This window comes from Chaetodon trifascialis, chromosome 9 (genome assembly GCF_039877785.1).
Source record: "Chaetodon trifascialis isolate fChaTrf1 chromosome 9, fChaTrf1.hap1, whole genome shotgun sequence".
Classification (NCBI taxonomy): domain Eukaryota; kingdom Metazoa; phylum Chordata; class Actinopteri; order Chaetodontiformes; family Chaetodontidae; genus Chaetodon; species Chaetodon trifascialis.
Genome location: NC_092064.1, coordinates 21,295,332 through 21,318,261, shown reverse-complemented (window position 1 = coordinate 21,318,261; position 22,930 = coordinate 21,295,332). Strand labels below are relative to the sequence as shown.

Here is a 22,930-nt window from a genome sequence, read left to right as displayed (position 1 = left end):
GTGATAGTTCACCGTGCGCTCACAGTGCAGACCCCGGGCATCTCGTAGCATCACACAAATGTGGGTGGGGTCGCTTTCATGCGCAACCAGACAGCAATGTGCACTCCACAGCAAAGCCCAAAGTCCATTTAAACTTCCAATAAGAACAAATACCCTGCAGGAGGAGGGAGAGAGGGAGGTGTGGGGGCCTTACTTCCTTAAAGTCTCAGGCAAAGACTGGTGAGCTATACTCAGCAGAGAATTGCATAAAGCTAGAAGGAGGAATAACCCTGACTGGACAAAAACAGGGGACGGGGTGAGGGATCGGGCACTTGCAAGTCTTCGAGTCGTGAGTAGGACGTTTATTAACACATTTATTCCAGCTTTAGAGTTTTTCTGCGCATCCTTTTGCCTGACAGCCTCCTAGTATTTGTCACCATGGCCTGGCCGTGCATTACGCGTGCTTGCTGCATCAACCGCTTCTGGACCGAGCTGGACAAAGCGGACATCGCGGTGCCTTTGGTTTTCACCAAATACTCGGATGTGGCCGACGTGCAGCACCTTCCCCATCACCCGCAGCCGAAACAGAAGAGGGCCGGAGCCATTGCCATAGAAACGCAGCCCCATCCCGGCGAGCAGGAGGCAGGGAAGGCACCGCCCGCGACGGGTGCCGCAGCGTGCAAAGATGGCTCTACTGCGTCCGTCATGCGCCAAGACTTCAAGGCGTGGAGAGTGCGCCCCGAGCCCAGCTGCAAACCCAGAAATGAGTACCAACGCTCGGCGGCCCCGTTCAACACCGAAACGCAGTATCAGAAGGACTACAAGCCCTGGCCTATACCGAGGAAGCACGACCACCCCTGGATCCCCAAACCCAGCCCCACCAGCACCTCCGGCGTTCCAGAGCGGAGCGCAGGGAGCAAGCAGGAGCACGCTGCAGCAGAGGCCGAGAGTGGCGTGGAGAAGAGCGAGCTGGAGGAGAAAGCGCAGGAGAAGGAGTTCAAGGAAGCGCTGAAGAAAAGCGCCAAGAGGGAAAAGTCGGCAGAGAGAGCAGCGGGGGAAAAGACGGAGGCGCAGGTGGCTGCAGAGGCGAGCGCCGAGCAGAGGAAAAGCAGAGCGGCTGCAGACGCTCTCAACAGGCAGATAAAGGAGGTGATGTCCACTTCCAGCAGCTACAGGTAAGTCTGCGAGAGGACGAGCCACGATCACGGTGTGTGGGGGGTGACGCAGTGTTCTCTTGGTTTGTTCTGAGCCCACGGAAATAAAAGCCGACGCTTTATTTCGCTCACCTGTGACTTTACAACTGAGGCTTTTGATGGGCTACATCCCCCGTTACACAACATCTGTGAAATAATTTCACCTGACAACAGCTCACAAAGGTGTACCACTGTGCTCTGTGCTGCGATAACATTTAGAGAACATCAAGGGGCATTTGGTAGTCATCTCTGGTTACAATCTCCAGTGATTTCCAAAGCAAACTGATATTGCCACAGATAAAGGCTGCATTATTGATTTTTCTGCTTTATCCTCCCTAAGAGTACTACCAAATCAATGCAGTTGTCCATGAATGAGGGCAGACAGTAAAGGGCTTCAGTGTAATCATGTGTCTACTCGTGGTTTCTTTGCAAAGGCTTCCTCCAAATTGAATTGAGGATGCATAATGCATGCAAGTTAACAAGATGTGCTGGCTGCAGTCTGTCCATCTGAAATATTGAGTTTAACATACGATGTGCCAGTGCCCTCAATTTTCTGTTTAGTTTCCTGAAGAGAAAGTTGTTCCAAATAAACTGAGCTGACCAGTAAATAAATTAATGTGCTGTTTATTAAAGCAGAGTTATGTGCTATGTGTAAGCCGTAAAACCAAACAAAATCTTATTACATAATTAATGAGATGCTAGATTAATAACAAGAGGCAGCAGCACAAAAGACGAACGCAGACACATACGAGAAAACAAAGACACATCAGAGGTGATCCTCAGAAGCTGAAAGGCCACATGACCTATCTTTGACCGACACTCTCTTATGTCTGATAAAAACAGGCTTCCCTGTTGCATTTAGCAATTAAATAAATGTCAATTAAAGACAAAACTACCTTTGATTTCAACAAATTGGCTAAAAAAGAAAAAACAATTCAGTACACACTGCAGTGCCAGTTTCCAGTAGTAAAACAGAGAGGCATTAATACTTAATACACAAGCCTTGATTTTAGCTCTTTACAGAGTCCATGTGGATGCTGTGTGTCAGAACTTACTGAGCTTAGATTGTAAATCTAAAGATCAAATTGTGACATCAGTGCTAAAAAACAGTTAGCCAAAGTGGAGAAATTAATAGGCAAATATGACCCTGTGATATAAATCAAATATTTAGCAATAAGCAGAGCAACAGAGCTCTGCACAGCCTGGTGCTGAGGTATGGTCAACATGACACATTAACGCTTGAGCAATATAAACGTCTCTTATTGTCAATATATGTCCAATCCAATTTAGCCATGTTTTCTAAGTGGACAACAGTTTATATTAAACCCCATCTCCACAGCTGCTCATGCTCATTTTAACACGGACACTGGTCAATATGCCAGTCACAAGCTATAACTTGCAAAACTTGTTGTAAAGTTGCTACTTTGTTAGCATGAGCAGCTAACTTTGTGGCTGGTCATCAAGGTTAACATTGCACACCACTCAACTGGGAATAAGCTGGTAAAAATACAGAAAACATGATTAATGATTAATCGAGAAAATATCTGTCTGATTAATCAATAATGAAATGAATCTGCAGCTGCAGCCATACAATCCCCTCTGTCTGCCTTCATCCATCTTCATTAGGACTGAGTTCAAGGCATATAAGGATGTGAAACCAGTGAAGCCCATCAAAGCTACGTCTCAGTACAAACCCCCAGTGGAGGAGACCAGTCTGGAAACCAGCTACAGTGCCACATTCAAGGGGGAGCAGGTGAAGGCTCACCCCAATGACAACAAGATGGTGGAGCGCCGGAGGATACGCAGCCTGTACAGCGAGCCCAGCAAGGAGCCTGCCAAGGTGAGTCCAGTCACAGATCCGCTGATGTTAGCGCTCGTCTGTGAAGTACTGCAGCCGTTTACCATGACTTGAGTTTCCTGTAAGTACATTGAATTATAGTCATGTCTGAAACGTGATTAGCCCTGCTGTATCGTAGGTGCAGTTCTTAGTGAGTAACACACTGTTTGTCAGTTTTACTTTGATTTTTAACTTGAGTTATGACTAACTGGAAGCGCTGCTGCATAAATGTTACATGCCGTCTATCTCAGTGGCCTAATGGCAGGTGATTGGTTCTCAAAGTTATTAAACGGCAGCAAAACAGCTTTTTATTTCAATGTTAAGACATTTTAGATGACACAATAAGCATTTGTCACAGACATATACATATGTTATATTATTCCATCATGCAGATGAATCATCTGTGTAAATGTTAACCAAAGAAATGATAACTACATACACAACAGACAAAATATTGATTGCATCATTTTGAAATATTACATTAATATCCAAACTTTGGATTACAGCAACACGTGATTTCATCCAATATTAAAGTAGTCCTGTGTGTGAAGATATTGACTGGTATCTGCGTGCATGTTGTAGACCGTGCAGACAGAGCATTGGTGAATAATGTGTCTATAGCAGTGTGTTCATATGGCCACTCCCTCTCTCATTCTTGTAGGACTTCTCAGAGACTGAGAGCAGCTCTGTTCTTAATCTGCTGTAGTCAGGTGTGTTCTCTGTTTCTTCTAGAAGGCATGGAGGCTGACCTCAAATTGATCAGACGCAAACTCGCATACTGTACAAGCACATACACACTCAGTATGCGCCCCCGCCGGTACGAGCCGAGGTCACATGTGTCACCCCCAGCTGCCAGATGCAATCCTGCAAAACGTATCAGCCACATCTTCACTGTTTGCCCACCTCTCAGCCTGCACCACCCACCACCCTTTGTGCAGCTTAGTAGTCTTAAAAAACTGACTGTGCATAGTCTGTGGGTTTATGCAAGAGGGTGGATTCATTAATAAATGGAAGAAACAAAGAAGCTTTGGTTGTGAAGTGACAGATAAGAATCAAAACAAAAGAGAAGGTTTGAGGCCAACAAGACAAAAACCTCCTCACATTTGATTAGCATACATTTAAACACATCTGCGCTGTTTAGGGCTCTATTTCAGTGACAAGGTTTGGTGCCAATTTCATTTTGCAAAATGACAAGTTTTCCCATGTCTGCACACATTTGGCCCACTGTGAATTTGACTGCAGGCACAGTTGAATGTGGCACCAGTGGCAGTGGGAAGTTTTGATGTCATCGGTTAAACTTCTTTGCAGATGATGTTATACTTCTGGCTTTTGATGTGTGATTTGCGTAGTAGCAGTTTGCAGCTCAGTATGATGTAGCTGTGAAGTTCTACTTCATCTTCAAGGTCCAGGGCATCAAGAATATACTAGTAATGTGCTTAATGGTGCACAGTGCACTGCTTTCAAGGTTTTTTTGAGTGCATCAGTGACAGAATCCCTATTACTCCTAACTCCATCCTAACTGTCTGTGGAAACAAAATTCACAAAAATGATTTGCAATGCACCAAAATCCTTTTAATCACAGAAATAGAGCCCTTCATGTTTACTATGAGAAAGAGCTTCTACTAGTTTTTAAGGTTTATTTATTCAGCAAAAGTTGAGCATGTTTGCAACTTTTTTGCTGTGTGTCATCTCATTTATACAATTGAACATTTTGGAGTTTCTCCAGAAGTCTTTTAGCAATGTTTCAACTCCACAAGAGCAGAAAGAAGCCTTATTTAGGGGTACATTCATCACTGCACCCACATTTTACCTGTCATTGTGGGAATTTGAACCAGTAATCTTTCGGACTCCCTCCTGCTTCTTAAGCATCTAGGTTTTGCCACCATATTAATGGATGAATGTTAGCAAAATATTTCATTCTTTGAAGTGTAAGACTAACATCATATACTAATATAAACCATGTATCTTCTATGCTATGCTTTCTTTGACAGTTTTAATGGAAAATTGCACGAACCACTCTTTTATAAAAGGAAAGGCACAAATACACCTTTTGTGCTGTTTTTCTTTCTTTTATCTTCATTGCACTAATCACATAAAGCAAATATCACCTGCAGTGTATCATGTGGTGTCATTTGCCTGTCATTAGTTTAAGTAACCAGATAAAGGAAAGGTATGTATTGCATGCTGAGATAGGACCTTGACATGATTTAGAGTCTCTGAGAGTTAAGCAATAATTTAAAGGAATAGTTTGAGAAATTCTTGAAATGTGCTTATTTGCTTTCTTGCAGAGAGTTTGATGAGACGATCAGTTGTTAAAAATGAAGCTCCAGCTGACTTCCTGAAGTCCTGCTGCAAGTGGTCACTGCTCCCAGGCCAAGAAACAGTCCCACACATAACCCCCCAAAGCTAGCTGTTTCCCCTTGCTTCCAGTCTTTATGCTAAGCTAAGCTAATCAGCTGCTGACTGTAGCTTCATATTTAATGGGCAGACATAAGAGCTGTGTTGATCTTCTCACCTTATTCTCGACAACAAAGCAAATAAGTGCATTTCCAAAAACTACCGAACTATTGCTTTAGCATCAGTTTAATTGAATATTTTTTTTGTTGGTTTGATCTCAGTGTTTTCACCTCTCTTTTCTACAAGGTGGATAAACCAGTGTCACGCACCAAACCAAAAAAGACACCAACAACAACAACAGGGAAGATGGTGAAAAAATCAAAAGAGAAGCAGATTGCTAGTTCCCAGTCAGCCAAGAAGAAGCCGTCTTTGGGCGCCGCAGAAGCCAAACCAGATGGAGTCGTCACAAAGAAGAGCAAAGAGATCAGCAATAGACTGACTGAGGCGAAGCAGTGAAAGTGGTTCATCTCTACGCTTTCATGTGCACCATCAAAGGCTACTTGACGAATTAGGCCAATCTCTTCCCTTTGGTTTATTTCCTGACCTGTTGTTTTTGCTGTCCTGTCACATATTGTTCACCTTTGAATGGGCACCGATGTTGAGCTTTTAGAATAATGCAAATAATTTCACTGTAGACTGTGTGTGTCTGTGTGTGTGCGTGTGTGTGTATGTGTGTGTGAGTGCGTGTGTATGTAAATGTGTGAAAGTATGTGATTCCTTGTATTTTGGTGCACAGAACCGCTTTACATTATTGAGCACATAATTTGCACATTATTACTATGAGTTCTGTTTGGCAGCAAGCTATAAAAAGAGCCATCAGTACACATATATGTGTATGAAAGGGCATTTTTACCTTTGTCTGAATGGATGACAATTCAGATCAATATTAAAATGATTGTAGAAGATGTCAAAGGGATGCTTTTTCTCTGAGACTGTATCACATGAGAGGTTTTGTTAAAGTACAAAATCTGTTTAACGGTTGTGTTTCCTAGTTACAGTGCCTCCGCTGTATGGTCCTGGTTTTCATTTCGTTGTTCTGGATGATATCTGGTTTCATCAGTTTGGTTGCTAAGAAACCAAATGAACTGTAATATAATTGCTACGGCTTGCATGCAGGACCCCGTTTTTTGGTTGAGTAGCAACATTTTAGCAGACTATATTGTCACAGTCAGTCACATTTTAGCTTGTAAATTGAGCCATTTAAGATAAATGTATAGGGGCAAGGCCTTTTCAAATATAATGCATGTGTAGTAATAGATTCTGGTCACACTGAAAAACTAAAGTACACACATTATGTAAAATCATAGTCTAGTGGCTGTTAAAGCTGTACAATAAACACACCAGCAATATGGTTTCACCCACAAGCATATTTCTTGCAATCTAAATGGAGAGCCGCTCCTTTAATTTAAAGGGAACACTACAGTTTTTACAATGTCTCAGTATTTTATGACATTGTGCTCCATCCACTCCTCTGAGCTGTGATGCTAGTCGTGCTAAATAAGAAAACAAAAGCTGCATATCGGCCTGAAAAAAAGGAGAGCCTCCAGTGTTTGCTCATGAATGTTCGCTCGGAACGGGCTGATCTCTCCAGGTGTTGAAGAACAAGGAATGGGCCAGGACTTGTGGTTCAGCTCTTTAAAATGCTGCTGTCTGAAAATGCGCAAATCACGTCTGTTCATTGTGAGCGTGTCATGTTTTTACTAAAATGTCATCACACCCTTCCCTCTCTGGTTGTAAACACAGTCATCCCTCTTGATGCCCTTAGCGGCTCACATGGCTGCGGAGTGCGAGGGCCGAGTCGAGCACTACCCGCCATGGCTCTGCTTCCAGTTTTAGCTTCTGTGTGTGTGTGAGTGAGCGAGTTTTTCGTGTCTGACCTCTACAGCCTGCTGCCTGCTAGCATCAAGTCTGACCCAACCACTAGACGTGCTGCTATGCACTCCAACACCCTGGTGCTATATCTCTCATCGTATATGCTGTCTGGTTTGGACTGCGTGTGTTGACCAGAGTGAAATGATGATATGACAATGTCATGCCGCTGCAGACATGTTGTGATGTTGTGCTTGTATTCTCAGCTTGCTCTGAATGAACTCTGATTAAAATGATGATCCAGATTCTTGTGACTTGTGTCCTTTGTGTTGGGCGTCAGTGTTTCTTCCTTGCCTTTAAGAACATTTCAAATATTCCTTTTGTGTTACAGAAAATAAATAATAGTATTTTCTATATTTTTTGCATTTGATGTAACAGAATTTGAATGTTACAGGAAGAGGGAGTAATTTAACTTTATTCTCTATATTTTTCTAGATAATGAGAATAATATCAAGGCATACATTAAGAGCACAGTAAAAGTGCAGGAGCTAGTTGCTATCTATAGTGCAATATATGAATGCTATAGATATTAGTTGTTTTATATATGTATAGAAAATTCTATCTCTATCTATCTTCACTCCATTCATTTGCCCTAGTAAAATATCACAATGTAAGCTGATATTTTATTAGTAATGAAGTTTTAAGAAGAAGCTGCTATGGTTAAAGGGTGAGTTGAAGATGTGCAAGAATAATCTGCTATTAACTAATCCAGCTGTTTCTTACTTATAGATCTTCTTTATTACAGGTTTGATTAATTATATATTAACCATGACATGACACCATGACACTCAATGTGATGGTGTCCGAAAAATACATGGTATATTGTATATCTGCTTAATTATTTAAAAAAAAAAAAAAAATAGGGTATAAGCTATATGGGATTCTGTTTCTAAGCAAATCTTGACTAAATCACAGTAATCGAGCACACTGAATTCACTGAATTTTTTTTTTTTTTAAGTTTAATCGTCACTGGTTTGCTACTAAGTGTAATCTGGGAAATCCTTTTCCAGGCTCGGATTCCTTTCTTACAGTGCCTCTAGAGGCCAAATTAAGCACAGTAGGTAAGATTTCTTTTAGGAGGCAGCATGGTATGTCCTGCAGATGTTTTAATCCTCAAAAATGAGCTAACATTTGAGCCATTTGAAGGGCGTTTCTGTTTATATGAAATGTCATTAGTGCATCAGTGTCTCCATTTTCCCGACATTTCAGAGATTAACTGAGAGACGCACAATGACCCTATTTTAAAACAAAGATTTGTCTTAGATAAAACAAAGGTCAAATGGAAAAGGAAAACCTTATTTGATCATTTTTCCATTCATTCACTTGCTCAGCTTTTGGATGCTGGTGGTCATTTTCCTGTGAATCAGTCATCCTGACATAAAAATGCATGAATAATTCAGTTGTTATGGGCCCTTATGTTTGCAGAGCAGCATGAAATATTGAATAACAGATCAGCGATGGCACAGGAGCTGCCTAAGCTCTGTCCCCCTCTAACAGACTTGTCTGGCTGGTTACAGACTCACCTACATGCCTTATTATATTGTGTTGGAAGAGCAGAATTGAAATTTCACGTACTTTGACACTGTATGAAATATACAGTATAATTTGGGCACCCATTTATGTTATGTTGAAAAAGCAACTGTCTGTGACTGAAGGCCCCTGTTTGTTTATGTAAAAATGTCATCTAGCCATGAAATGAATATACAAACTAAAGCCCAATTAACAGAATGATGGGAGCTCCCATTTTGTGAGTCTGCATCAAACCATTCTTTGACACACAAGTATAACGACTTTAATGAAATTCACGTTTGCATTGCTGATAACAGTGAACATTTTTGGGTGACTTGCATACACCTTCATAGAAATATTGTATTTCTTGGAGATGCAAGACATTGCTTCCTGTGGTGCTGATAGTCAGCAAATTATGACCTCTAGTGGTTAAGATCTATTGCATATGCACAAGTCATGTGAACCTGTGTAAAAATAAAACTGGCTGCAGCAAAGTCTGTGAAGTAGCTCAGATATCCTTCTCCTCAACCTCTAGTTCCTGGGTGTGTCCGAGGTCTACCCAGGCTGGATGGGATATGTAGTTTCTGCTCTAGTTTGGCTGTAATCTCTGAATAATACAAGGCAAAGAAACTTTTTAATACAACCTGGCAAACGCAAGAGTGCAACATAGCATCCACAACCAGGCTGTCCATGTCCAGACGGATATGAACTACACATGAAAAACCAACAGTCATGGTTGTACTGCAGGGTCACATTTAAACTCAGGGATTCAACCAAAGCGCTGCAACAATTTAGTAGTGGTAACTGATGGAATATCAACCCACTAAAGTTCGACTGTAGTGGAGTTCGGTCTGTATGTTAACTTGCGGTGCTTCTTTGTTCAACACTCAACAATAGAAAGGGGTGTTTTTATAACTTCCTGGCAGTGTTTAGACTTTTTATAAATCTGTAGACCTAAAAGGAGTTTAGTGCTGTACTAAAAGGTAAAATTATGCTTGAAGACTGTGGCAGAAAGGACAATTTATTGTTGGGACAATTAATCAACTTTAATATCACTGCACACATAAGGTACTGTGCAGCAGTTATTAATAATAACAGTAAATTAATATGATCTCAATCATTATAATTAGCAGGTTTGTGTGCGTTTGAGTTTCTCACTAAAACTGAATTAATTTTACTGAGACAACCTCTCATCTTACACTTGCTCCAGTTTTCAAGTTGTTGGACCACTCCCATCCACTGAAAGGCGGCGTGCCCTACTCATCATTCGTTTTACAAAACAGACGAAGAAGAATAACTTCCGCTTGGAGCCGCGCGCTGACCGGAAATAAACAAAAGCAGACAAGCTCAGAGGAGGGAAGAAATACTAAGCTACTGCTGCGACTAACGTCAATACCCGTAAGAAGCGTTTACAAAACTTCGTCCGTCAGAAGTGTCGGAAATATTAGAATGTGTGTACAAATTGAACATTAAGCTGTTAAATAATATGTCAGACGGGTCAAAAATGATGATTATCGTTAGCTGTTAAGAAGTCCGACAGTGCAAACCGTTGACAGGTGCAGTTGCAGCGAGACTCTTAACCAAAATACTAACTCTTACGTAAACACAGCATATTAAGTTAAAAGTAATACACCTAGCTAACTGTTAGCTAGTTACTAGTTTCGTTAGCTAGTAAACGATTGCAAATATTTTCTAGTTAATGTAACCCTCAGCAAATATAACGAATAGATAATCTAATATATCGTTAGATTATCAGCTAATTTGAGGTAACGTCGGTTAAAACAATTCCTAAATTACTTAACCCATGTTTAAATTTGTAGCCACGCCTAGCCAACGTTGTATGCTAACTAGTGAAGTTGCTTAGCTAAGGTGTAGGAGGCCACAGTTTTGTTTTGTTTTTTCTCTGTTATGATGTCTGCGGCTCTGTGTGTTTCTGTGTAGGAGGTCGGGATTGTGTGTTTAGCAGCAGTAGAGCACACGGTCATCCCCATCATGATGACAACTAAAAGACTAGACAATTTCGAGGTGGTGTGTGAGTGGGCTTCATGCAGCTTCAAGGGCCACACCATGGAGGAGCTGAGCGATCATATGTCTCTGCATTTAAAGGACTACCTGGGAGACAACGACGCCTTGGAGGAGCTGGGTGAGTAAGGACGGGTCACCTGTCACATGTAGGGCTGGGAGATACTGCCTGAAATCAATATGATAATCAATATGACAGGTCATTCATTCTTAACTTCATGTCAACAGGACATTCCACTGAGACCAAGATCTGTTTTTTTGCACAAGAAACCTTAGCAACTCTACAATGGAACAAATACGTACTGTGGAGAGGGACAGAAACAGTCACAGACGTCTTGAAAAGTTCAGCGTTTTCCTCTGGGCTGTCAAGATGTAGCCAGTCCTGAGATCTCATCTGTGAACTGTTGTTCTAAATTAAAAGGAGAGATTAGACTAGACTAAGATATGTCCTGTACACACATATACAGACTAAGGTATATCATTGTCAGTTGCACAGTGGTTTTCCTGTCCTCAAGAGAAACATTGGTATTCTAATTTGATTTGAGTGACAATTATAGCTACCATTATCTCATTCTAATTTTACTGTGGTGCTTCTGCAAAGGACTGCTGTATCTGAAACATGCTTTGAAGTCTCGCGTAACTCAGGTGTGTGATTTTAATGTCTGTACATTTTCTTTGCCATTTACTCGTGTTTTCTCTCGAAGCAGCCACAGCTGACATAGCATCATTGTTACTCTGGGTTAGATGTTTGATGTGTGTTCTTTCAGCTGCATTAAAGGACCAGACAGCAGCTAGTTTTTATCTGTTTTGGTAAATTTACATACTGTAATACTTAACCTCTCTTGATGGCACTAATTACTGCTGTTCTCTCCTTGTTTAGATGAGTATGCTTGTCTCTGGAATGGGTGTGAATTTCTATCCATGGGTAGCCCTGCAGAGCTGGAGGTCCATGCTTACTTCCACAACTACCACGGGAAGCTCAAGTTCATCGGGTCGCAACTGCTCAAGTCCCGTCCTGATCTGCCCAGCTGCAACCAGGGCTTGCACAGCAACAACCTGGTACCTGAGGGATCAGACGGATACGTTTGCCAGTGGGAGCACTGTGATGTAGGTATTTTCAGTTCAAGCTACTCATTAGTCATCAAATGATAGCACCATTATTATAGAACTGATATTTTTGTCTTCATCCAGAGTACATTTAACAACCCTGAGTGGTTCTACCGACATGTGGACAATCATGTTGAAAGTGCTGAGCCACAGTCTCTCCCACAGCAACAGCAGGCGCTCTTCTGCCACTGGACAGGTACGACTGAGCAAACTAGTCGTAGAGATGGTCCTTTTGTGGCCAAACTTCACCTGCTCTAGCATAATATTATGTATATTTCATGTTTCTATTACAGGCTGCGATGCGTTCTTCAAGATCAGGTACCGATTGAGGGAGCACATGCGGAGCCACACTCAAGAGAGACTTGTCGCCTGTCCTACCTGTGGCAGCATGTTCTCCAGCAACACAAAGTTGTTTGACCACCTGCACAGGCAGGCCGAGCCAGTAGGTGAGAAGGACGCTGTGGTTTGCATCATTTCTGCGCTGAGTGTGTTGCATAAACGCTGACTTCTGTATGTTCACACGTCTCATTTGAACAGAGTCGCTGGTGTGTGAACACTGTGGCAAAGCTTTTTCCAGTGAGAGGCTTTTGAGGGATCACGTCCGTCAGCATGGTAATCATTTTCCACAACCCTAATCTTAAGTTGTTGCTGGATTATACATGCTTAGATTTTGGTTAAATCTAAGTAGGAACAGTTCTGATTACTGTTTTGTCTTTAATGATGAGCTCTTTTCCAATCCCTTACTATCCTTTACCCAGATGTAACTGTAATGTTCTTTCACGTTAAAATACATGGAAATGGTGACATTTTCTCTATACATTTGTTTCTGTCTGACCAGATTGTTATTCTGTTGGTTTGACAATGTTGACCTAATAATTTTTAATGATTAAAGGAGGTATTTACTCACTAATTTTGCTTGAAGAAAAGTTTTAGGCTGTGATGTGGTCCAGTCCATGTTGAGGCTCATTAAAATCACATTATCATTGAGACAATATTGTCCAAACTGATCTCCAAGATGAAACTGGGAGAGGTCAAAACTATTTTTTGATTGACAAGCATCATCTATGTTGATCTGTTTGTTCTCTGACCACTTTTGCAAAAATGTCCTGTTCCATGGATCAGTTCAACAAAATTACTTGTGCAACAAAGGAAAAAAAAATTGAACTGCGGTTAAAACTGCGGTATTATATTTAGTTATTACTTGTTTTCTTTAATTTTCTTCCAGTGAATCAGGTGAAGTGTCCCTTCTGTGACATGACCTGCACCACTTTGGCAGCTCTGAAGATCCACATTAGGTTCCGCCACTGTGATGAGCGGCCCTTCCCGTGTGACTTCTGTGACAAGAGGTAGATCTTAGATAGCTGCTAAGATCTCTGAGTGACAACAGCTGGATCAATGAATCAGGGACTGCTAAGATTCTGTACAACAACTCGAAATTGTGTCTTGGAAATTTGGGATTAGTGATAACAAGTTTCAGCAATTTCAATGAAATATCTTTAAACCGATATATCATAAAGGTCATCATTCATTACCTCTTTGTAGCATTTTACAAAGTCCTTAACAGAAGGAAAAATGGAGGAGATGGACAACACGTTGTTTCCTGTAACACTAACATTCATTAACGTGCTGTTTGTTCCAGACTGGTATTTGGATTTTATTCGGATCCTTTAATGCATATTTTCTCTAACATTTGCTGCAACAGACAAACAGCTGTAAAACAAAATATAGCTTGTTTGGAGAAGTGTCCTTTTCCTTTGGATTACCAAACAATGGAAAAATTTTGTAGTGATTTTCATGTGTATTTAAGGCTTGTGCGAATGCTGGTGGACCCACATGTTAAACACAGAAACTAGTGCTGTTGTGAGAACTCTCAATGTACTTGAGAGTATATTTGTATGTATTCTGTGTATTATGATTTTTACTACAGAGTCATAAATGACGTCTCAAATCTCCTAACTAAGAGTTCTGCTTCGGATTCATATCAGCATCATAAAATCTTGTTGTTGTTGTTGTTGTTGTTGTTGTTTTTACAGATTTAAGAACCAGCGTGATCTACAAAAGCACACAGAGGTTCACAATGAGGGCACCGTGTATCACTGCACTGTCGAGGGTTGCGATTATTCCTGTCACACATTCCAAACCATGAGCCACCACTTCAAGAGAGTGCACGAGGTTCGTTAGCATCAAGTGCTGCCCGGCATAAAGCATGCCACCTATTTAGATCATCCTTACACGCTGGTTATAGTGATGCTTTGTTGTTCACGTCATTACTATTTACCAACAGGTCGGGGGGATGTCTAAATATAAATGCCATATCTGTGATAAGGTCTTCTCCTGGTGTTACACTCTCACTCTCCACCTTCGCAAGAAGCATGAGCTGAAATGGCCCTCTGGACATTCCCGCTTTAGGTGCGTCACATCAGCTGATTACCACTCAAACCACTGCTTCTTAGATCCACTCAGCTCGTCAGCCCTCAGGGGCGCATCAACTATCATTCAAGGTACTTTAATATAAGTAAGGACAGAAATGAATATTTGATGTGTGGTTACTTTCTTCACAGATACAGGAAGGATGTAGATGGCTTCCTTAAAGTAAACATGGTGCGCTTTGAGACTGTGGAAGTCACCAAGGAGATCATGAAGAACATGGCCAAGAAGCCGCAGAGCCTCCGGAAAAGTCAGAGAACCAGCAGCCGGAACAAGACTGCCGCGGTCGCACCGGAGAGCGGCCGAAGCTCCCCTGCAGGATCCTCCTCACCCTCCTCCAGCTCCTCGTCGTCATACTCCTCAGAGCTCTCTGGAGGTGAAGACGTTTCGTCGCAGCCCAGCCCCAGAGGCAGCGACTCACCCGTCTACTGTGTCATGAGCACCATCCCTCACATTGAGGAGGAGCCTGGAGGATTAGCCCAGGAGGACTGTGATGGTAGTGGGACATCAGGAGCAGTCCAGGCGCTGACGGAGGTAGCACGGGGGCTGGGCATGGACGTGGTGTGAGTCCTCCAGGCTGCACTGCACCATGCATCCACTGCAGGCTCTCTTGTAGCTGTTATGCAACGAAACTGGTTTCTGCAACATGCATGTGGAGCTGCCGACGGAGACGTGCCTGCAAAGTTTTCTTTCTGGTTAAAGCTCTGACATGGTTCGAGTGTTTCTTTAGTGGTCATCTCTCCGCTAGAGACCACACTCTCATTAGAGCAGTTCTAATACTTCGGCTTAGCTTAGTGACATGTCTCATTAATGACATCGCCTTTTGAGCATATTTTCAAGTTTCTGACAGAGCTCACGTGAGGAAGATAAAAGCACTACAAAACCAGTTCCACGTCATTTCCTCCGCTCCGTTTTCTGTGACATTTCCACCATGATGCCCACGTAAGGATATAAGAGGACGTTATTTTTATTGTAGCCTTGGAATGTCGCTCAATTTTATTGTTACAAATTTTAAATACATTTTTGATACAAAAGTAAACTTTTCTCGTTTGTTTTTTAGTCACGCTCATTTGAGGTGCTTTTTTCTATTTCATGCAACTTTATGGTTCCACTCCACTCCAGTTCAGAGGGAAACCTTTGTGAAACCTTTAGTTGCTACACTTTGCTCATTCAGAGTATTGATAGAAAATATCAACAAATGAATTATGATGTATTCTTATGGATAAAGATAAGACTTTATTGATCCTTAGTGGAATCACAAGCTACCTGGTAGTATATATAGTAAAAAAATAAGCTCAACTTTTAGCAACTGCAACATTAAAGGCATGTTAAATGCGTTGGTTGATACCTGCAAAACCTATGTCACTCTGTGTTTAGTGCTAATTGGCAAATGTTAGCTTGATAAAGTGCTGAATGAAGATGGCGAATATGGTGAACCAGCCAAACATCAGCATGTTAGCATGCTGACATTAGCATTTAGCTCAAAGTCAATGCTCGACGCCACCAGCATGGCTGTGGAGACTTAACTCAGCTTTAGCTTTGCAGCTTTACAAACATTTTTAAACATTTTCTTCCTCCTAACAAGCATTTATCTCACCTCACCATAAAAAAGAGCAAGCATATGAATCTCAGTGTATTTAATCAAACAACCAATTTAATGAGGGAGTCGTTACAGCGCAAGTGTGACTGCGCCAAAAGTGCCAAAATCCATTAAGGAAATCAGTACGAGTGTTCTAGTTAAAGCTGTTCTAGTGCAAAGAGTGTCTGTCATACTTGAGACCTTAATCAAAAGCTTCCCACTTTGACCGGCTTTTCATATGTAGGGCAGAGTGAAGCTCCACTGAATTTCTGCACAGACCAGAGCGACCAGTGAACTTCAAACATACTGTAAATGAGTTGTTATGGGAATAGCTGCTCTCCTTTTCTGTCGCACAGACCCTGGAGCCCCAGGTAGGGCGTTGCCATAAAGCCAGGATAAGAAAGTTGATGCTTGCAGCATTGGAGATGACAGTTTCCATGACGTGAGTGTAGAAACTCCATCCTGCTGTGGTAAACCGTCTGCTGCTGCCTCAAAGCAAGAGGGAAGTAAAGAGGTGATGCAAAGAAGCCATGAAAGGCCTCTTTCTGCCTCTGTGCTACGAGAGGCGTCCTGATGGCTTTGCAGGTGTTCACTGAAAAGTCTTTTAGGGCATTTCGTCTCCTGTGGAGATCCAGTGTCTTGTGAGCGTCCCTCATTTGCTCCCATGAAGCAGCTTGGTAGGGATGCATTTCAACTCCTGCGTAAGAGAGTCCCACAGAAGCTCTGCTGACATTACATCTGCTGCTGTCAGGATACAAGACAGACAGATCACCTGTGTGTTGCACTGGTGCGGTGTGTGAGTAAGGATGCGTATGAGATGGATCAAACTGGTTGTTTTCAATTCCCTGCTTCATCCGCTTCACCTCCATGAAGCCGTCGCACTCAAGCGGCCTCTTCCTGTCGAGTGAGCCGCCGCGTCCGCCGCCAGGCTCAGGAGTCACAGCTGGATCCCAACATTTGTCTCTCAGAGGTAAGTCCTTTGCTCTGTCTGTCTGCTGGCCCCTGTGTTTCTCCTCAGCGAGCTTCTGTTTCCAGTACAGGTTTGAGGGCTGTTCCAGTTTCTCCCAGTCCAGCTTCTCCCCCTCGCCGCCGAGGCAAGGTGAAGATGTGTAAAGTTCAGAGGGAAAACTTCTGTTGAATTCTTGTACATTTTCAGCCGTTTTCCCTGTGTTCACATGGAGAAGAAGATCAGCTTTGATAATACGACACAGACCAAGCTGTTGCTGTTTCTGACACTGCCGTTGGTGAACTCACCCAGATTTGAGGTCTGGTCTGACTCTGTGTGTCGCACTGAGTCAGGCGGACTGGTGGAAGGATGCTCAGGCCTCTTCTGCATTTTCTGTGAAATTATGCATCAAATACAGTTTGTCAAGCACAAATGAGTCTTGAAATCAGCTACAGAGGTATGACAACACGTTCTAACTAAAAGATGTGTTTTTATTTATTTATGAGCTCCAAAAATGATATTTTTCCTGGAGGTGTAGCTCCTTAAAACTGAGTGTATAGATATGTCTGACTCAAAACCTTTTGCAGCTAGAAAGTCATAAAAAATACAATCATAATTAAAATATATTTTCGTCACATTATGGCTTCATTTGAATAAACAACTTAAACCATCCAAATGAATTTAATTTCACACAAAATGCCACCAAATGCACAAGTTTCTTTGACTAAGATTTTGATGCATTTAGGTATTACCTTGAGTTGTTCGTGATAATGAATCTTCCATGCAATGCAGACGTGCAGTGCTCCCCATCTCCCTCGTTTCTTGAAAATAAACCAAAAAACAGAAGAAAGAGTAGTTTCAGTTCCAGCTTTCTGCTTTTCAGCCGCAGCACTGACATGTTAGTTCTGCTTGCTGCATGTTGGACTCACTGTTGACTTGAAGGGCTTCTGTGTGTCTCTGTGAAAGACAGTGACTGGAACAAAAGAGGGCCTGGTTGTTCCTCTGGGAAGGTGCATGTTGAGCTGCAGCAGGAGGTAAAAGGCAGTGACTTTAAGTTCTGAATAAAATCTCCACTAAGCAAATGTTAACAGTACATCATAATGACACATCAGCTGACCTTACTGTCCTGAGGTCCCACTGAAGCTGGTACGATGGTCGAGGGTGGGTGCAGGATGGGAGTGAAGGCATGCCGGTGGGTGTGCTGATGCATGTGAAGATGTTGATGAACCAGGCAGGGAACATATGAAATGTGCTGGTGAGATATGAGAGAGTGCTTTTAGTTCCTGAGCAGGCCAGATGGTGCAGTCTAGAGCAGGGGTGTTCAAAGTCTGACACTGTGAGCCCAGGAGGTATATGATAACACCACAGAGACGCCTTTACCAGTAGCTGTCAGCCCGGTCCACCTATATTTTAAAATCTTTTTTTGCAAATTGGCACCACTAAAGATATGCTGAATTAACTATTAGCAGCTCCTGTTTGCAATGTGCCCATTGGTGTGCATGCAACTGTCACTGGATCAGTTTAATACTGAGGAAAATGTAAAAATGTGGTGATTTTCAGTCAAGTTCTGAGTCATAAGGAGTGTTTTTATTATTATTATTATTAGTAGTAGTAGTAGTAGTAGTAGTATTATTATTATTATTATTAGTGGATTTATGGACTATGGACTATGAAGTTTGTGCCAAATCCTTGAGCCTCAACCTCTGCTCTAGAGGAAAGACAACAAATGTGCTGCTTCAGACTGTATGTTGTAGGACATGTTTAGCTGGGAGCGTAGTTGGTCCGACCAGCCTGTGTGTGTTTTGGAGCTTGAGGAACTGGATTGAATGAGTTTGCTCCTGGCATGAATGAGGCAGGTTAGAGGCCCAGTGGAATCCAGACACACTGGTCTGAAATAATGTGTGGAGCAGTTCAGGATCACCCTTACAGCCAAGAGACAAACAGCAAGAATCAGCCAACATTCGCAGTCAAATAGATGGTAAAACATATACTTCTTTTCAGGCAATTTGCCTTCCAGATCACATGCAAATGACAGTATCTTGTTTGATTGCATTACAGGCAGTAATCCAATTGATGCATTCAGTGTGTCAATCCATTTAATTAATTTGGGATCCATCCGTTCCAAGGACACATGATTAGTAATGCTGTAAGTGAATGGGCAGCCCTCTGATACGCTGTGTATCAGCTTAGACTCGACGAGGCTACCACTGTGTTTTACTGTGCTGTGAATTAATGTTTGAAGACGTTGAAGATGTTTACACAGGCAGGAAACATGAACCTGAGATACATGAAAACTGTTTTGTCTGCAAGAAATGAAGCTTCTGACGTGCACAAATCCAAAAAATGAACTATTATTAATTGGCATCTATTTTGATAATTGTTTTATTTTCCAGTAAAATTGTCCGCTTTCAGCTTCTCAGCTGTGAAGATTTGTTTCATATCACTGTAAATTGTCAAAGATGATGTTTATCAGAAGGCTGTGTGTTTGTGACAGTAAATAATATTCATAAATCCTCCATAACTGCGTTTGAATGAAAGAAAAGTAGATCCCTCTCTGTGACACACCCAGTGTTTCCTTGAAGGATCTCTTTCCCGTCTCTGAGAAGCGCCTCCACCCTGCCGCTTGTGTCAGTGCCCCTTTAACCTCTCTAGGCCACAACAATCCAATAGACTGATCCCTCCTTTCTCACAAAGACAAGATTAGCTGGAGGCTACACATCCCATGTTCTCTAAATTTCGTCCGTGTCAGCGTCTCAAAGAAATCTCTTAATCTCGTGAAGGAGCTGGTTGTTAGGAGCACAAACGGTGAATGAGGCATCACTCGCTGTCACCTGAGAACACGAAGAGCGAATCGGAATACTTCCTGAGATGCACCGGTGACTTTTTTCATTCTCAGTGCTCCTCAGGTGTCAGATGTTAACAGATTTGAGCTCATATTTAACACCTGCAATTTGTAACACACACAAAAATGACCAAAAGATGACTTTTGCACCTCAGCGATTAGAAACATAAACAATTCTGATAAAAGTTTGTCATTTTTAAGCAGAACTTGTAAAAATTCACTGGTTCCAGGCTCTCAAATGCAAACATTGTCTGATTTTCTTCATCTGATGTGATTGAGTATTTGTGGGTTTTGGACAAATGACGACATTGACAGACAGATACATTTATCACTATATTCTTATGTGTTGTAGACCAAGCAACTTGGTAGTGATTTGGTAGATGAAGGATTCATTGATAATGAAAATAATTGATATTTGCAAACCTAAAACAGTTGCAGCACTAATGTAAATAGTCCTGAAATGATGAATTCCTGCATGTTGAACATAATATCAGGGGAGAAAAAGGATTTATCAGGTGTCTGACTCGCTCAAAAGACAATAGAAATTTCGATTTTGCAGTTTGTTCATTTGAATTGACACTTTTTACAAACATGCAGTTGGCACCCATCTCACTATATGTGTTTCACTATTCTGCTAAAAAACAAATGCATACATGCTGTAAACGTTTCTCACCTGTGATATGAAGTGAAGTCAGCGTAAAATCTCGACTTCCTGATGTTTGAGGGTTATTATCCAGTGAAAACGTTCAGCTCCTCCGGCCTCTTTTCATCAAAGACCTCTAATACGTCCTTTCCTTCATTTAAATATCATCCACATTGACTGAGTGAATCCACTCAGCTCACAGAAGAATGAATCCCCTCCACAGACCCCGGACAGTGAGTTCAGGGTCCACCTGTCGCTGTGAGCGACTCAGCTGTCTGCTGGCTCGGGCCAATTAGTCAGTGTTACTTACCAACACCAGGAAAGACCATTAACTACTCCTAATGGCTTAAACTAATCCCATCAGACCCCTAAACCCTTCTGATTCAGTTTAGAGAAAGACAGCTTATGTAGCAACAGGAGGGGTTTTCAAGTAGAGATGCAAGACAATTAGACAGCCAATTCCATTTATAATGTGACATAATGCAGTGCTGGGTGTAACCAAACCCCTCATACCTGCACTCGCTCATCTGATGGAGATGTTTTAATATGAATATTCGACTTCTGAATTGGAAACCTTTTGCCCTTTAAGGTCATTTATTTTTAGCTTATTCTTTCTATTTATGGTACATTTTAATATGTTATATCTAACGATGGTTTTATGATTGGTGTGCTGTGTTGAAGGCTCTGTGAGCTCACTAAGGGAAGTTTCTCATGTTTCCTGTAAAGTAAAAAAACTTGATAAATTAGTGATAATTATTATTTAATATTATTTATTTGACACAGACTCATTTGTTGGACTCAAGAAAAATTTCATCAGTCAGTCAAAATTTAAAGACACATAACACAACAATTGTATAAAGTGTTCATTTATTTTATTTCTATTGTATATGTGATGTGTTTTCAGAAGAATTCATTTATATAATATTAATACATTGTTTTGTGCACAACCTTTACAGATATTTCTGACACTTTTTTAAAATAATTTTTAGTAAGTTTCACTATTTTGGAATAACAAGACAATGACAATACATACTGACATCATGTTATACTACACTGTTTTTGCACCCCCCCCCAAGATTTTCTTTCTTACAAGTTGCAATTTCTTTCTTTATTTAGCAGGAGTGAACAGCTCCTCCATTTCTTTTGTGCATTGCACTGAGAGACATGCAGTAATAGTGTCTCTATCAAAAACACACTCAAAAATAGAGCATTTTTTAAAATATGCATAATCAAACCCTGCTCAGTAACGAGTTTAACAAATATGACAATAAATCAGTTGAATGGAGTTTTAAGAAATGGAGTTTTGGAGTTTTAAGAAACTCTGACTCTGAACTCTTATTCTGTGCACACACTTTTAATATAAACTACATCTGTGACCTGAACGCCTCACGCTCACTTGGCTTTGTAAGAACAAAGGACAGGTTGACATCTTGATAATTAATCAATATGAGAAACGATCCATCTGAAGACACAATAGATCGACTTTATTTTGTTTTCATGCTCCTGCTTTGCTTGGATAACGTGCAGAATGACGCAACTCATGTTTTTGAGTATAATCAACATGAACTGATTTGAGATTTTCACCCTTAAGGTAAAAATAAGGCACTCACATTTCACTTTTCTACTTCACATTTAAGGGTGTTCAAAGGCTCTGCAGTCAGTGGATTATGCTCTCGGCAGTATGTCAATGATGACAACCAAACATGCAGAGAATATCACTTATGTTTTGCAAAGTAAGCTCTTCATCCAGCCGTCTTGGACTGGACAGCTGTCTGATTACGTTGTCATAATTCTCCATTTGCAGATGCAGCTCTGCCTGAAAACCAGAAGGTCGGCGTTTGAGCCTCGAAGCAGCCTGTGAGGTCGCCGTGGAGCTCGACGCTGAGGCACAGATGGCACGACACACAAACAGTGTAAGAAAATCCGTTTGCTGGCTCTAGACGCGTCTACTCCCAATTTATCTTCAGCGTTTGGGTTTCCTGATGAAACGTTTCTAAATATTGAAACAGGTTCTTTGAATCCTGCAATCTGGCTTGAGCTCATTGTCCCAAAATGCCCCAGACAAATTAGGCTACCCTTCAATTGGATCCCATTAAGCAGAACATAAGAAGGTGATTGGATGAGGCTTTGGGATGACATGTTCTCCTTGATAAGCTAATTCCATTCTCACTAACCATCTGAATCCCGTTAGTATGGACACGGTTCAAGCTGCTGGTCCATCAAGGAACCGCACTCACCCGGACATGAACCATTACCTTTTGTAACCCACCATGCAGTCGTGTGCCAGGACTTATCAAACAACGTAACGCAGCTTCTTCAACAATGGAAGTTCCTGTAGGCTCATGCACGGTTATTAAAATGCTGTTCTAGTGTCTAATTCAATAATTACAAATGCCTATAATCCCACTAATACCTCTCAGTTGATAAGTTACAGTGAATTGCAGATATATTTGAGGTAATTCAGAAAGAGTGTCACACAGTTTGTCCACCTGAGAGGACTGACAGCTCTCACTCTCAGCTGTAAAATGGGGATGTATTGATATCATGTGGGTATTGTTAGCAGAATTCACATGAAGTATG

At 41.5% G+C, this 22,930-nt stretch overlaps 3 protein-coding genes across 4 annotated transcripts; 2 read left to right on the top strand and 1 right to left on the bottom strand.

Annotated features, from left to right (window-relative positions):
- Positions 1–21: 21 nt before the first annotated feature.
- On the top strand, positions 22–7,520 carry map6b (microtubule-associated protein 6b). 2 transcript variants are annotated; one of them, XM_070971043.1, is made up of 4 exons: positions 22–1,154; positions 2,799–3,012; positions 3,671–3,719; positions 5,653–7,520. In XM_070971043.1, the coding sequence occupies exons 1-3, from the start codon at positions 418–420 to the stop codon at positions 3,713–3,715; spliced, it is 996 nt and encodes a 331-aa protein (XP_070827144.1). In that variant the 5' UTR covers positions 22–417; the 3' UTR covers positions 3,716–3,719; positions 5,653–7,520. The 2 variants fall into 2 exon arrangements, with proteins under 2 accessions (XP_070827144.1, XP_070827143.1); XM_070971042.1 differs by lacking the exon at positions 3,671–3,719.
- Positions 7,521–10,119: 2,599 nt separating this feature from the next.
- On the top strand, positions 10,120–15,376 carry LOC139336377 (histone H4 transcription factor). Its single transcript, XM_070970477.1, has 10 exons — positions 10,120–10,182; positions 10,726–10,927; positions 11,687–11,913; positions 11,998–12,109; positions 12,207–12,359; positions 12,451–12,525; positions 13,139–13,259; positions 13,947–14,085; positions 14,198–14,322; positions 14,475–15,376. Exons 2-10 carry the CDS (start codon positions 10,777–10,779, stop codon positions 14,905–14,907), a joined length of 1,536 nt encoding a protein of 511 aa, XP_070826578.1. The 5' UTR covers positions 10,120–10,182; positions 10,726–10,776; the 3' UTR covers positions 14,908–15,376.
- Positions 15,377–15,968: 592 nt separating this feature from the next.
- LOC139336695 (uncharacterized) lies at positions 15,969–20,612 on the bottom strand. The gene is made up of 6 exons (XM_070970878.1): positions 20,381–20,612; positions 17,983–18,117; positions 17,795–17,887; positions 17,618–17,686; positions 17,174–17,258; positions 15,969–17,084 (listed from the first exon to the last, which is right to left on the bottom strand). Exons 2-6 carry the CDS (start codon positions 18,073–18,075, stop codon positions 16,240–16,242), a joined length of 1,185 nt encoding a protein of 394 aa, XP_070826979.1. The 5' UTR covers positions 18,076–18,117; positions 20,381–20,612; the 3' UTR covers positions 15,969–16,239.
- Positions 20,613–22,930: the final 2,318 nt, after the last annotated feature.

What these genes read in the sequence shown, in the direction of transcription:
- map6b (XM_070971042.1), top strand. Translation starts at nt 418, where the DNA reads ATGGCCTGGCCGTGCATTACGCGTGCTTGCTGCATCAACCGCTTCTGG. An exon ending in TCCACTTCCAGCAGCTACAG is followed by an intron (nt 1,155 to 2,798) that starts GTAAGTCTGCGA and finishes CATCTTCATTAG; the next exon opens with GACTGAGTTCAAGGCATATA. An exon ending in CCAGCAAGGAGCCTGCCAAG is followed by an intron (nt 3,013 to 5,652) that starts GTGAGTCCAGTC and finishes CTTTTCTACAAG; the next exon opens with GTGGATAAACCAGTGTCACG.
- LOC139336377 (XM_070970477.1), top strand. Translation starts at nt 10,777, where the DNA reads ATGATGACAACTAAAAGACTAGACAATTTCGAGGTGGTGTGTGAGTGG. An exon ending in CAGGCAGGCCGAGCCAGTAG is followed by an intron (nt 12,360 to 12,450) that starts GTGAGAAGGACG and finishes TCATTTGAACAG; the next exon opens with AGTCGCTGGTGTGTGAACAC. An exon ending in ACTTCAAGAGAGTGCACGAG is followed by an intron (nt 14,086 to 14,197) that starts GTTCGTTAGCAT and finishes ATTTACCAACAG; the next exon opens with GTCGGGGGGATGTCTAAATA.
- LOC139336695 (XM_070970878.1), bottom strand. Translation starts at nt 18,075, where the DNA reads ATGCATCAGCACACCCACCGGCATGCCTTCACTCCCATCCTGCACCCA. An exon ending in TGGGACCTCAGGACAGTAAG is followed by an intron (nt 17,888 to 17,982) that starts GTCAGCTGATGT and finishes CTCCTGCTGCAG; the next exon opens with CTCAACATGCACCTTCCCAG. An exon ending in AGACCAGACCTCAAATCTGG is followed by an intron (nt 17,085 to 17,173) that starts GTGAGTTCACCA and finishes ATGTGAACACAG; the next exon opens with GGAAAACGGCTGAAAATGTA.